At 38.6% G+C, this 14,558-nt stretch overlaps 1 protein-coding gene across 1 annotated transcript in view; it reads right to left on the reverse strand.

The window, feature by feature from the left end:
* The window catches only part of LOC104992563 (zinc finger protein 25-like), a 61,972-nt gene extending 58,638 nt beyond the window's left edge, over positions 1-3,334 (reverse strand). Inside the window, exon 1 of the mRNA XM_010845491.1 lies at positions 3,257-3,334. Within this exon, the coding sequence (XP_010843793.1) occupies positions 3,257-3,334 (78 nt within the window). The remainder of the gene's footprint in view (positions 1-3,256) is intronic.
* Between the last annotated feature and the right edge of the window lie 11,224 nt (positions 3,335-14,558).

A 14,558-nucleotide genomic window follows, 5' to 3' on the forward strand; every position in this document is an offset into this window, starting at 1 on the left:
AGGTGATCCACACAGTCAAAGGCTTTGGCATAGTCAATAAAGCAGAAATAGATGTTTTTCTGGAACTCTCTTGCTTTTTCGATGATCCAGCAGATGTTGTCAATTTGATCTCTGGTTCCTCTGCCTTTTCTAAAACCAGCTTCAACATCTGGAAGTTCATGGTTCACGTATTGCTGAAGCCTGGCTTGGAGAATTTTGAGTTTTACTTTACTAGCATGTGAGATGACTGCAATTGTGCGGTAGTTTGCACATTCTTTGGCATTGCCTTTCTTTGGGATTGTAATGAAAACTGACCTTTTCCAGTCCTGTGGCCACTGCTGAGTTTTCCAAATTTGCTGGCATATTGAGTGCAGCACTTTCACAGCATCATCCTTTAGGATTTGAAATAGCTCAACTGGAATTCCATCACCTCCACTAGCTTTGTTCATAGTGATGCTTTCTAAGGCCCACTTGACTTCACATTCCAGGATGTCTGGCTCTAGGTCAGTGATCACACCATCATGATTATCTGGGTCATGAAGATCTTTTTTGTACAGTTCCTCTGTGTATTCTTGCCACCTCTTCTTAATATCTTCTGCTTCTGTTAGGTCCATACCATTTCTGTCCTTTATCAAGCCCATCTTTGCATGAAATGTTCCCTTGGTGTCTCTAAAATTCTTAAAGAGATCTCTAGACTTTCCCATTCTATTGTTTTCCTCCATTTCTTTGCATTGATCACTGAGGAAGGCTTTCTTATCTCTCCTTGTTATTCTTTGGAACTCTGCATTCAAATGGGTATATCTTTCCTTTTCTCCTTTGCTTTTCACTTCTCTTCTTTTCACAGCTATTTGTAAGGCCTCCCCAGACAGCCATTTTGCTTTTTTGCATTTCTTTTTCTTGGGGATGGTCTTGATCACTGTCTCCTGTACAATGTCACAAATCTCCATCCATAGTTCATCAGGCATTCTGTCCATCAGATCTATTTCCTTAAATCTATTTCTCACTTCCACTGTATAATCATAAGCAATTTGATTTAGGTCACACCTGAATGGTCTAGTAAAACTTTCTTCAATTTAAGTCTGAATTTGGCAATAAGGAGTTCATGATCTGAGCTACAGTCAGCTCCCGGTCTTGTTTTTGCTGACTGTATAGAGCTTCTCCACCTTTGGCTGCAAAGAATATAGTCAATCTGAGTTCAGTGTTGGCCATCTCGTGATGTCCATGTGTAGAGTCCTCTTGTGTCATTGGAAGAAGGTGTTTGCTATGACTAGTGCGTTCTCTTGGCAGAACTCTATTAGCCTTTGTCCTGCTTCATTCTGTACTCCAAGGCCAAATTTGCCTGTTACTCCAGGTGTTTCTTGACTTCCTACTTTTGCATTCAAGTTCCCTAGAAAGAAAAGGACATCTTTTTTGGGTGTTAGTTCTTAAAGATCTTGTAGGTCTTCATAGAACCGTTCAACTTCAGCTTCTTCAGCATTACTGGTTGGGCATAGACTTGGATTACCGTGATATTGAATGGTTTGCCTTGGAAATGAACAGAGATCATTCTGTCGTTTTTGACATTGCATCCAAGTACCGCATTTAAGACTTTTTTGTTGACTATGATGGCTACTCCATTTCTTCTAACGGATTCTTGCTACAATAGCAGAAATAATGGTTACCTGAGTTAAATTCTCCCATTCCAGTCCATTAAGTCACTGATTCCTAAAATGTCAATGTTCACTCTTGCCATCTCCTGTTTGACCACTTCCAATTTTCCTTGATTCATGGACCTAACATTCCAGGTTCCTATGTGATATTGCATAGGCATTAGTAGACATTAAAATTCCTTGGGCTTTATCCTTTTGAGCAAGGTAGTATAACTACTGCATAGAACAAACAGTGCAATCAAACACGTCAGTTAAGGGTTAAGTTTGGTATAGCTGAAATACTGCTGAGTCGTTAAACGAATGTAAAACATCTTTGTCATACATTAAGCTAAGTTCATGTGGTTTCAATGTAGTAGGCATTCATGTAGTAATGGTCAAGGCTTGAACTACATCTTTATCAGTGTTGTGTAATCTAGCAGATAGATAAATTTTGTCCATGGAAAGCCAAAGTTAGGAAAGGATTGACCTTGTTTGTTGGGCAGGTGAAGTGATCCTGAGGCCAGATCCAGCTCATATTTCTCCACCTGAAGATTCCCCAATATCTTTCTCCATTTTTTTTTTTTAATTGTAGCTTGAGGTGTCAATGACAATCCACATTACAGTCAGGCTTCCAAGAGTAGTTTATTCACAAGAATAACAATGTGTTAATGGCATATGTTTCCATTTTTCCTGTGTGAGGGGCATCATTAATATGGTATTTTCCTTCCCCTGTGCAATGACATCAGCAGGTACAGTAGGACTGGAAGTATGCTTCACCCAGATTTTACCTTCAGCTGCATATATTTCATTTGTGGTTCTAAACCCTTCATCACCTCTAACTGTTAGTAAATTGGGAGGTTCTCCTTTTTGTATTTTGAAAATTACACATGAAAGAATCCACAATTGGACAATTCAACCGTGTTTATTAATAAATAGATCATCCTTTCCTTCATTTTATAAAATTAGTTGGATTTCTCCTTGGTAATCTGGACCTATGATTCCCCTACAAACACAAATCCCCTTTAAAAACTGGAGCATTCGTTGATTAATCCAAAGTGTCCAGGGGGCATTTTAATTCCAATACCGGTTGAGATAGCACATACAAATCCCTTAGTGAGTGTATGATCAGGTATAGAGTATGAATCCAGTCCAGGGACCTCAGGAGTAGCTCAAAAAGGAGCTGGTGCTCTTGGGGTAATTTCCAAATACTTAATTGTTAAAGAAAAACTGGAGCTGCAGTTTTGTGAGCAAAGTGATAATAATATCAGTTTGCATCCCACAATTATAAGCTAGAGCCTCCAAAGCTCAATTTGATGTCTTACTCGTGGGGTAGATGCACCGTCCAGGACTCTTTCCCAATTGGAGGATTGTTCCCTTATCCCCATTAGAGTTCTTTGGCGGATGCCCCTCCAAGAGTTCCTATTCAAGTCCTATCAGAACTTTCACAGGGGACATTGCAGGGAGGAACCACAATGAAAGGAGTGGGTTTCTAATCCAGCTGCCCAGCATAGCCTTAAACAGATCCCAAGCATCAGTGAGCTTCATTTTCCTCTCATATAAGAAGAAACTATGACTTCTTGTCCTGCCTACCTCTGAAGGCTATTGTGGATCAAAGAGGATAACATGGAAAGTTTTTTGAACTCTCGTACCATTCCAATGTCAGTATGAGAGGAGAGCAGGGGATAAGAATCTGCACCATCAAATGCCTCTTGGTCACTGCTGGACATCAGCTCTCTTAGATTATCACTTATCCCCAGGGGGTGTTAGGGAAAACTCAGGGCTCATGCATCCTCTAATTCACTTAAGAATTTGGGTGCTGAAGTTTATTCTTTAATGCTCAGCACATGAGACTTTTAAGAGGGGACATTCTCTCATAGTGTTAGTTCTAGGGAAATTTATATCAATGCTGTCTTTCTTTTGCACAAGCAAGTAGGAGAGTTAAGCATGTTGTATCATCTTGTGTGTGCTAAGTCGCTTCAGTTGTATCTGACTCTCTGTGACCCTATGGACTGTAGCCCCTGGGCTTCTCTGTCCATAGGATTCTCCTGGCAAGAATACTGTAGTGGGTTGCCATGCCCTCCTCCAGGGGATCTTCCTGACCCAGGGATGGAACCCACATCCTTATGTTTTCTGAATTGATAGGCAGGTTCTTTACCATTAGCCCCACCTGGGAAGCCTGTACAGGAAACCTGTACATCACATTTTAGCAGGTCATGTTCCTCTGTACAGAAATGTTAAATTATTACATTATAGAAAGTAGGAGTACATATTTATAACTGTAGTATCAAAGGCTAAAGAAGATGTTTTTACTTTATTCTGATTCTCTGCTCCCTTTCTTTTCTGAAAGACCAATTGTGCTTCTAACCAGGAAAGCATGTTCTAAGAAAACACATGGAAAGAGTCCCAAGTTTGCCCCTTTATTATCTCTAGATCTTAACTCCACCCATTGTTAATTTTCCTCACCAGTTTCAATTTCATGGTTCTCAGCAGAGTGCCAATATATTCTCCATGCATGATCCTTGGAAAAAGTTACTACTTTTATTGATAAATGACAGATCACAAAAGAAGTTTGAAGGAAGCCATCATGTGTACTTCTGTCATTAGTTCAAATTTTTTGTTCCTTTTAGGTACCAAGATAAAGGAGATGTGCAGTTAGGCAGTAGGAAAATAAGCAAATGGTCAAAAGGATTTTGGATTTTTACAAATGATGTCTGTCTCCTCATGTGTGTTCTTAGTCAAATAGGGCAGGAAAATAAGCCCCAGGTAAAGTAATTGAATCTTTAGAATAACATAAAGAGGGCTGAGTACTCATAAAAATAAGCCTAGAGTTCAGTCAGAATTGATGCCTTTACTTGACTGCCTTGTGTTTATTTTGACATTCCCTTTATATATACACATTTAAACCTCAGTGGAAATTATAGAATGATGTTATAAATAGTGGCAAACTGTATAAATAAAATATAGTGTCTAGGTTTGAAGTCATATAAAATTAAACATGTATGGAGACATGTCTGTGTTATGCCACAAATTACCATCGTACAGTAGGGTTCTGATACTGGATTCACATACAGCAATGCATGTCTACACTGAAAACTTGAAAAAGAATCACCAAGCTGTTTGTAGCTTTGCAAATATTAAGGTTTTTTTTTATCATATAAACAACCTGTCTGAAAAACTTCTATATACTTTTTCTTAAAAAATTATTTATTTAACTGCTCTGGGTCCTAGGTGCAGGAGGTGGGATTTTTCTTTGGGACATGAGAACTCTTAGTTGCAGCATGCAAAATCTATTTCTCTGACCAGAGATTGATTCTGAGCCCCCTGCATTGGGAGCACTAAATCTTAGCCACTGGACCACCAGAGAAGCCCCAGCTTCTATATATTCTTGATGGAATAAAGGCAAACTCTAGAAACCATAGCTGCTACACTACTACAGAATTCTTTTAACTCCCAACTGCGCCACCAAGCCAAAGCCACAAAAAATAATATCTCTGCTCACTGTTAGTTCAGTTCAGTTGCTCAGTCATGTCCAACTCTTTGCATCCCTGTGAACTGCAGCACATCAGGCTTTCCTGTCTATCACCAACTCCCGGAACTTGTTCAAACTCATGTCCATTGCGTTGGTGATGTCATCTAATCCTCTGTCGTCCCCTTCTCGTGCCTTCATTCTTTCCCAGCATCAGGGTCTTTTCCAATGATAACTAGGCACTCAATATATTATACAAGAGAAGGTATTTTTTTACATCTTTCTATAGCATGTCTTTGCAAAGCATGGGCTAATCTTCACTGAGATGTAGCAAATGATGACAAGATCATGTATTCAGTCCCCTATTTTAAGTCACCACATAGCCATAGATTAAACATTTCAACCATTAAAAAAATCAACCCAAATTTTTATCATTTAAGAAAACAAATCCTGTTTGACTAAATCTACAAGGGCAAACATTTTTACAAGGAAATACTTCAAACACAGAATGATTCCAAAGGCATCATAAAAATAGCCACCAAATAGGAGAGCTCTCCAACAAACTCAAAGAACAGAAAACCAAAACCAAAATCCAAAACAATAACCAAAGATTCTTACTGCCTCTCTCAACAAATCTACAAATTTACGTTCAGTGCAAACTCCTGTTTACAGAAACAAAACAAAGAACATTGTTTTCATCTTGTACATTTATTCTTCACTTCTTAAAAAATAAAGCCATATTTATAATAAAGACATTAAAATAGAAAAAATTAATTCTTTCTCTCCGATCATGATTTTTCTCTTGTTTAAGATGACTGAGATTTTCTGTTTTAGAAGAAAACAAGTACCCGAAAAGAATCTATGAGACTGAGAAATAAAATATTAGATTTGGGAATAGACTGTATAGTCCCATTCTCTACAAAAACCTCACAGCTATGATCTCTTTGTTGACAATTGAGATTCCAGGAATTTAGGGTTTGGAATATTTATATTCACTAGTTAGTTTGTAAGGGAAAGCAAAAGAGGAAGGAGAAGAAACTTTGGCACATGTCCAGTCACAGCCTTTATGCCTACAGAATCCTGGTGTATGTTTCAGTCCAGGGAAAATGCCACCTCTCACCTAGATCCAGACCACTGGGCATTGGAAGCTGAGCTGCCAAAAGAGTGAAGAAACAAAGGTCAGTGGTCACCAACTAGCTGCCACATCCTTCCAAAGTCTTCACGTTCTCAAATATCATCCATGCAGATGTCTTCAGAGCCCTTAAAGAAAATATAATTAGGAGCTAAGGCATCAATTGGGTTTGCCTCTTGACTCTTCTAAGATGACACTACAGTAACAGAGCACGAGAGACAGCTCTCTTATAAAACTTCAGATGCAGGAAATTCACAAGCACACAAATCACTCCACTCAGGTACATCGGAGTGGTAGACATTGAACACACATGATGTATTGTCTCCCACATTTTTACCAGTAAATCCCATAATGGAGAAGTGGCCTTGGGTTCTGGGTTCCAAAGATATTTCCTGGTGAATTTCTTAGAACTTTGACTTATGAAGGGTAAAATTGTAAGCATTAGGAAAAGTTCCTACTTGTTGCGATAGTACAAACTGAGCCAGAACAATTCTGAGTGTAAATTCACTTTCTACGTAGACATCAGCACAGTTTCAGAAACACCATCAAGTTGAGTAAGCATGAAGTGAAACTTCTTTCTTGTTATGATTTTTAATTACCAACTTTGAAGGTCTACTTCTGGGGAGCAATATAACATTTCAAAATGCTCTTGTGTCATACCTTAGAAGGAAACAATGTCAAGAAGCTATGAATAATCCTTAAAACTCAACATGTGTAAAACATCCTTCATTTCACTAAGTCCTTTAAAAATTGAACTCATTTGATTTCAAAATCCCCTAGGAAGAAGCCAGGGCAGATACTATTTTCTCATTTTTACAAATGAAGAATCTGAGAAGCTCAGAGTGGTTATTAGGTAAATCACTAACCCCCAGCCCACATTATAAACTGGAAAACAAGGACTTGCACTTCACCCTCACAACAGCATGGAATAGTAATAGTCCACTGTATCTCAACTTCCTTAACAAAATAATAGCAAATAAGAAGAAAAAGAAAACTTCCATTCTTGACCTCTGGTGAGGTCAAGTTCTCACAAACCACATCCAGTTTCAGAGTGTGTGCATTCTCAGTCGCTTCAGTTAGATCCAATTCTTTGTGACCCTATGGATTGTAGCCTGCCAGGCTCCTCTGTCCATGGGATTCTCCAGGCAGGAATACTGGAATGGGTTACTATGCCTTCCTCCAGGGGATCTTCCCAACTCAGGGATCAAACCCTCATCATCTGTTTCTCCTGCATTGCAAGTAGATTCTTTACCACTGAGCCACCGACGACGCCCAGATTCAGAGTAAATCTACATATAGGCAAATTTTAATGTTTTTCTTTAATTCATATTCAAATATTGCACAGAAAAATATTATTATCAAATGTTTATTGAGGGCTTGTGATGCAGTCAGTGTTTATGACAATAAGCTGAAAATTTACATTTTACTTACAATTTATGTTTTGCTGAATATTCATATCTATCAAACCGTATAGAATGTTTGATAAATTTATATGCATAAAAATATGTAGGTAAAATATGTTGGTGACTGCATTTTTTTTCATTTTTCATCTAAATATTTTGGCATCTTATCATAGAAAAATCAAAGATCAAAGGGGTTAAAAAAAAATCTGCTACTCTGAATCCTAGGCTCTTCCACTGGGAACATGGTCTTAATAAAAAGAGTTCTAGACTTTCAGGCAGGAGATAAAGATAGTAATATTAGATTTACCCCAATAAATGTTTTTAGAAGATTCATTTAGTTCCTCCCCTTCTGAATCTGGTAAATATAAATATGGGGCTCTTATCAAGAGGACAAAGAAACTCAATAATCTTAAAAAAAAAAAGTGAGGAAAGTTTTAGTGATGGAAAGTCAATTGAGAGTTGGAGGAACTTTGCAAGTAAAAAATTTTTAAATACTGTTGCTGCTGCTGCTGCTAAGTCGCTTCAGTTGTGTCTGACACTGTGAGACCCCACAGATGGTAGCCCACTGGGCTCCCCGTCCCTGGGATTCTCCAGGCAAGAACACTGGAGTGGGTAGCCATTCTCTTCTCTAGGGGATCTTCTTTATCCAAGGATCCAACCTGGGTCTCCTGCATTACAGACGGATTCTTTACTGTCTGAGTCTCCAAGGTTTAATAAATGATGGTACAACTTAGCCATAAAAAGAAAGAAAAAGGGGAGAACCCTTCTGCACAAGCTCATTTCTGCAACAACAACAACAACAACAAACAAACAAAGTTGTGCATGTGTGGATGAATAAGCACAAGCACACTTTTAGAAACACATGTATGCAGGCAATGTATGGCCTTTTCTAGAAATATACACGTGAAAGGAAACTATTAGCTTCTGGAGAGAGACTAGAGTATTGGAAGTCTGAGATTACAGAAAGACTTTTCTGGTGTCTATAAGAAGCTCACAGGCAAGGATGTTAATTTTGAATTCCCAGAGTTTCAGTTGTAAAGAGAAATTACTAAATAAAATATTGCTTACACAAAAAAGAAATCCTGCTTTCTCCCATTTTGCACTAGATAATCTTTTGTTGTTGTTCTGTCGCCCAGTCGTGTCCAACTCTTTGCAACCCCACAGACTGCAGCACACCAGGCCTCCCTTTCCCTCACCATCTCCCAGAGTTTGCCAAAGTTCATGTTCATTGCATTTGTGATGCTGTCCAGACATCTCATCCTCTGACTGCTCTCTTCTCCTTCTGCCCTCGATCTTTCCCAGCATCAGAGACTTTTCCAATGAGTCATCTGTTTGCATCAGATCCCCCTCCAAGGATCACTGCCTTGTCATTTCCAAGGGGCTTGAGTAACTCAATGAAGTTATAAGCCATGCCGTGTAGGGTCACCCAAGACGGATGGGTCATAGCAGAGAGTTCTGACAAAACGTGATCCGCTGGAGGAGGGAATGGCAAACCACCCCAGTACACTTATTGTGAGAAACTCATCAACTCTATAAAATGCCAAAAAGATAATCTTTTACTCAATGTTAATTCATCCATCAATGATTGATGAAGAACGTCCTAATTTCCCAGCACAGTTTGCTGCTATGGGAAGTACCACAGAGGTGAAAAGAGCAAAAAAGTTCCTTCACCTTGTGTATAATTTAACAAAAGAAACAAGAAACCCCAAATAACAATACAAGAGCCTGAAGATAAGCCAATTCTGTGTCAAGTCCCTTAAAACAGTTTTTTGATACTTTACAGTATCACCAGAACGTCAGCAGGGGGCACTTCAAATATGTCTTTGGTGAGTCAGGCTCAGCTCCTGTTCATTCTAGGCCTTTGATGCTTTGTCTGAAAAGTATCGCAGAATGTGAAGCCCTCCGCATAAAACTTTCATGCTCTCCTTTGATTTCCTACATGGACTGAGGTTTTTAACTTTGCTTTTGTTTTTCTTTGAAAATGGAAAATAAAAACTGCTTTTAAACAAATAGGGATTATAAATCCATGGATTATGTTTGTGACATTCTTTTTCGTTTTTATGAGCTGTCCTCTAGGAAAGGCCTAAATCCTTCTCTCCCTGCACCTGGTGCAGTTCCTCTGTGGCAGAATCTGTATCTCTGGTAGGTTCTGATGCAACCCCGCACTGTAAAGCCTTATTCTCTGTGTGCGTGTGTATGTGTGTGCTCAGTCACTCAGTCATGTCTGACTCTTTGCGGCCCATGGACTGTAGTCTGACAAGCTTCTCTCTGTCCATGGAATTTTCCAGGCATGAATGCTGGAGTAGGTTGCCATTTCTTCCCGACCCAGGATTGAACCTGAGTTTCTTGTGTCTCCTGCATTGGTAGGCAGTTTCTTTACCACTAGTGCCACGTGGGAAACCCCAAAGCCTTATTGGGGTTTATGCCATTACAGATGCCATTGCTGTAGAAGGCAATGGCACCCCATTCCAGTACTCTTGCCTGGAAAATCCCATGGACAGAGGAGCTTGGTAGGCTGCAGTCCATGGGGTCGCTAAAAGTCAAACATGACTGAGCGACTTCACTTTCACTTTTCACTTTCATGCATTGGAGAAGGAAATGGCAACCCACTCTAGTATTCTTGCTTGGAGAATCCCAGGAACAGAGGAGCCTGGTGGGCTGCCATCTATGGGGTCGCACAGAGTTGGACACGACTGAAGTGACTTAGCAGCAGATGCCATTGCAATGCATTCTCTTTTTTTTTTTTTCAATTATTCTCTTTTTAAAAAAATCTTAAAATAAAAAAAAATCTAACTGTATTTAAACAAATACTTTAATGTTGATATTAGAACATGACTTTTTTTTTCTTTCTCTTCATTTTTTGTTTTCTTAAGTGTTTGGAAGAGGGGAAGAGATGAATATTTCCAACCCAAAGAAACGAAAATCTTTAAAATGTGTCTGATTTATTTAACACTGTACTTTTATCATTTAAAGCAATTTTCCCTACACCCCACAATTCCTTTGCCCCCAAAGCAAAGAAAGTAACCCTGCTCCCTTTACTTGATGCTGATGGAGGAAGGAGATAGTAGCAAATTAGCAAAATATAACATTTATTTGTACTTTAACTTTTTGAGAGGATAACTCCCAGCTTTACCAATCAAGAACTAATTCTGTCTGTAAGAGATTAATCCTCCCTTGGATACGTAGCTACTTGGGTAGCTTTGTTAGGCAATAAATAAAAGAAGAGATGTACAAGACCAGTATCTTCACTTATCAGCTGCTCCAACCTCAGGCCCTAGATTCCAGAGCTATAACTTCAGCTTCATTCTCATCCTCATCCTTATTGTCATATTATCATCTCTGTTTAGATACAGCTTGGGTTTCCCCCTCTCTACAATTCAATCCTAGGATACAGTTGGGTAGCAATGGGAAAGTCTTTTATAGCAATATTTAGTAACATCTTGTTTTTGTTTTTATTAAAGTCAGTAGATTTAAGTATTTTTTTCTGGGTTGCCTTTCAGTGTCTCAAAATGTTCCTTTCTTCTTGCCTTTGCTGACTTCTTTTGGTTCCTTATTTTAAGTTGTGGCTAGCGTCATACTCTATCCTTCAGGCGTGCGTGCCTGCTTAGTTGTTCAGTTGGGCGGTGACTCTTTGTGACCCTATGGATCGTAGCCCGTCAGGCTTCTCTGTCCATGGGAAATTTTCCCAGCAAGAATACTGGAATGGGTTGCCATTTCCTCCTTCAGTAAATTTTTTTAATATTTAAAATTATGAATTTATAAATTTTATTTGTATTACCCATGTTTTTTTCTAGGTTAAATATAATTTTGGTGATAGAGACCAGGTTCACTTCAATATAGATGCACTTTTAAAGTCCACTTAGCCATTTCATCATATTAATTTAGCAAAAGAGCCACAAAATAAAAGCTGCAATGAACCATGAATGTAGAAAAAATATCTGCTTCCCAGCTTTTTTTGGTTTGGGCAAGGTTTAGGCAAGGCACTTTGTTAAGGCACAGACAGTCTGGACTTGGAGATCATGTTAGCCTGTGCAAAAGAATACAGAGCAATTGGCAATTAGAGCACCATTAAAATATAATACATCAAATACATTTTCATTCTTTCTTTGGATCACAAAAAAACACAAACAAACCCCAAAACACTTTGTGGTTACCGTTATTTAATCTTTCTTGAGTTTCATATTCCCTCCTCTATACAACAGGAATGTCATTAAGTTCAGGCATTTTGAAATGATTAAGTGCAAAAAAGGATGAAAAGTACCCAGCGTGTGCAAATAACAGGACTTTAATTTAAATGATGGATATATAGATAGGTAAGTAGATAGAAAAAACTTTCCTACATGTGGAGTTCTGGAGCTTTCTGGTCATTTTTTTATGCATGCCCATTTAACGTTTTACATTGTTTTAAGCTTACACGGCAAATGTCCTCGCCTATACTTGTTTGTTAAATGTTTATAAAAAGCTTAGTATCTTTTAACCTGAAGCTTTTTATGTCTGTTACAAAGGAAACGTCACTCAGGGAAAAAGTCAAGGCTCACACTATCAGTGATCAGATAACCTTGTGAAGTTTGGGCGAGGCACTTTGTTAACGCACAGACAGTCTGGACTTGGAGATCATTCGAGCCTGTGCAAGAGAACACAGGCACCTGATGCTCCGAGGGCAGCCAATCAAGAGAGCGTCTTGGCGCCACACCCACCTGCCCACTGCTAGTTCCAGGGACTGGAGCCAACCTATCTCCTTTCCTACCACGCTGAGCTGCTGTGAGTGAATTCTTCCTGGAAATCTCTGCAACTCTGATGCACACGCAGTATAACCATACAGGCCACTACAAAACCTGTTTCATATTTTTAAAAATTTCTCTTAACTCTTGATTTCTTTAAGTTTATGTCTGTCTGTTAACCTGAAAAATCATTTCAAACATACATTATAAGCATCACACTTCCCTTTAGCAATTATTATTAATACTTAAAAGTTTGCAGTTCTCTGAAAGGCACAGCAGTGCAGATTGATTTGGCTGTCTTGGCAAATATTTCTGGTGAAAATAGGCTTCTTTTGTATTCTATATAAGATAGTAAACATTTCTCCACTTTTGTTTATGTGTTATTTACACCTTGAGCAATGCAATGCAAATGTACTCATTTTATATCTTTTTTAAAGTTAGAATTTACTATAGAATTTTTAGAAGACTGCCATGTCATAGTTGTTCATCCTGCTTGATCTGTTTGGCTACTTCTAAAGCTCTTATAGGAATTTAATTCCTTTACATGTTCTGTAGGATAGAATGAATGTGCACAATACTTTTTTAATAATTGTAATAAAAGACAAATTGTGCTGTGGCATTTAACACCTTGAGGCTTCGCAGGCAGCTCAGTGATAAAGAATCCCCCTGCCAATGCTGGAGACCCAGGAGACTTGGGTTCAACCCCTGGATGGGGAAGATTCCCTGGAGAAGGGAGTGGCAACCCACTCCAGTAATCATGCCTGAAAAATCCCATGGATAGAGGAGCCTGGTGGACTATAGTCCATGGGGTCTCAAAGAGTCGGACACGATTAAGCACAGCACACATTTAACACTTAAAGATAGAACTCTATTCCATAGAATAACAGACTTTGAATTATTTGAGCACTATCAAGTATTTTGTTTTTGAGAAAAGCTTAAACTGTGAGCCTAATTTAAATTGTATGGGCTTCATCTGTCTAACATATAAATGTAGATTGTGTTTGTGTGTCTGTGAGAGAGGGGGATGGAAGAAGGAGGGATGAGTAGAAGGAAGCATTAGAAGTATTCAGAGAAATAATCCAGTATAGACAGTGAATTGAAGAGTTTGGGTTATGAACCCATTTCTCAGATGTAAACTGGAGTGTATAGAGTTAATTGTCACTCCTGGCTAATTCAAATTTTTTACATTTAAAAAGACATTTGAAAGTATTCTGAGCATTTTGTCAAAGAAAATACAACATCCAAAGTGATTTCATTATTCGTGTTATTTTACTTGCATACCTGAACACATCATTTTAATAGCTTTATTTAAAATATAATTTATGTACCATAAAGCTCTCCCATTTAAAGTGCATAAGTCCGTGTTTTTAGCGTATTTATTCAGTTGTACAACCATCACCATAATGTAATTTTTGAACATTTTTATCACCATCCCCTCCAAAATCATCTCCATTTTCCTGCCTCCCCTAGTCCCCAGCACCAGGCAATCATTAATCTACTCTCTGTCCCTAAGGTTTGCCTATTAGTGGATATTTTATGCAAAGGAAATAATAGGATGTGCGTCTTCTGTGACTGGCTTCTTTCACTTAGCATAACAATACACTTTCAGGCTGTCTGACCTCAACATTCTGCCTCTGAGGATAAAATGTTACTTTGCATTTCTTGATGAGTTTGAGGATTGAGTATAATTTGCATAAGGCAAAAATTAGAAACTAGAGCAAGAGGGCTTTTCTCAACTACATAAGCCAATCCATATTACCAAAGTTATAACACCAGACTGTGCAAGTTCAAGCTGCAGAAAAATGTGTGTCCGTGGGTCCTTAGATTGACATTGTCCAGGAGAATCGGCGGGGGAGTGGGGGAACAAAAAACAAAACAGACACTGCAAGTTACAAACAGGAGCCACCAAAAGAAGTTGGGTATTGCCCAAATGTAGTTTAACAACTTAACTTCCCTTTCTTAGAAAACAGATAATTACAGAGTATTTCACATAAAGCCATAAAAACCTTTGTTTGGTGTTTGTGTAGGGGACCCAGAAGAGCCAGACCCCTTAGGAAAAGCAAATTGCCCTCCTAGAGAAATTAAAATTTTTCCTTCTGCCCTTTCCCCTTCTTCTCCCTGGCAGAGTTGAATCTCATTACAGTTTGCTCAAATATTTGAAAGTGAATTTAGTACCCTCCCCCCAACTTAAGATTTTATAGCCAATAGGTGATGAGGTTCATTTGCATA

Source organism: Bison bison, unplaced genomic scaffold, assembly GCF_000754665.1.
Source record: "Bison bison bison isolate TAMUID 2011002044 unplaced genomic scaffold, Bison_UMD1.0 scf7180017864217, whole genome shotgun sequence".
Lineage (NCBI taxonomy): Eukaryota > Metazoa > Chordata > Mammalia > Artiodactyla > Bovidae > Bison > Bison bison.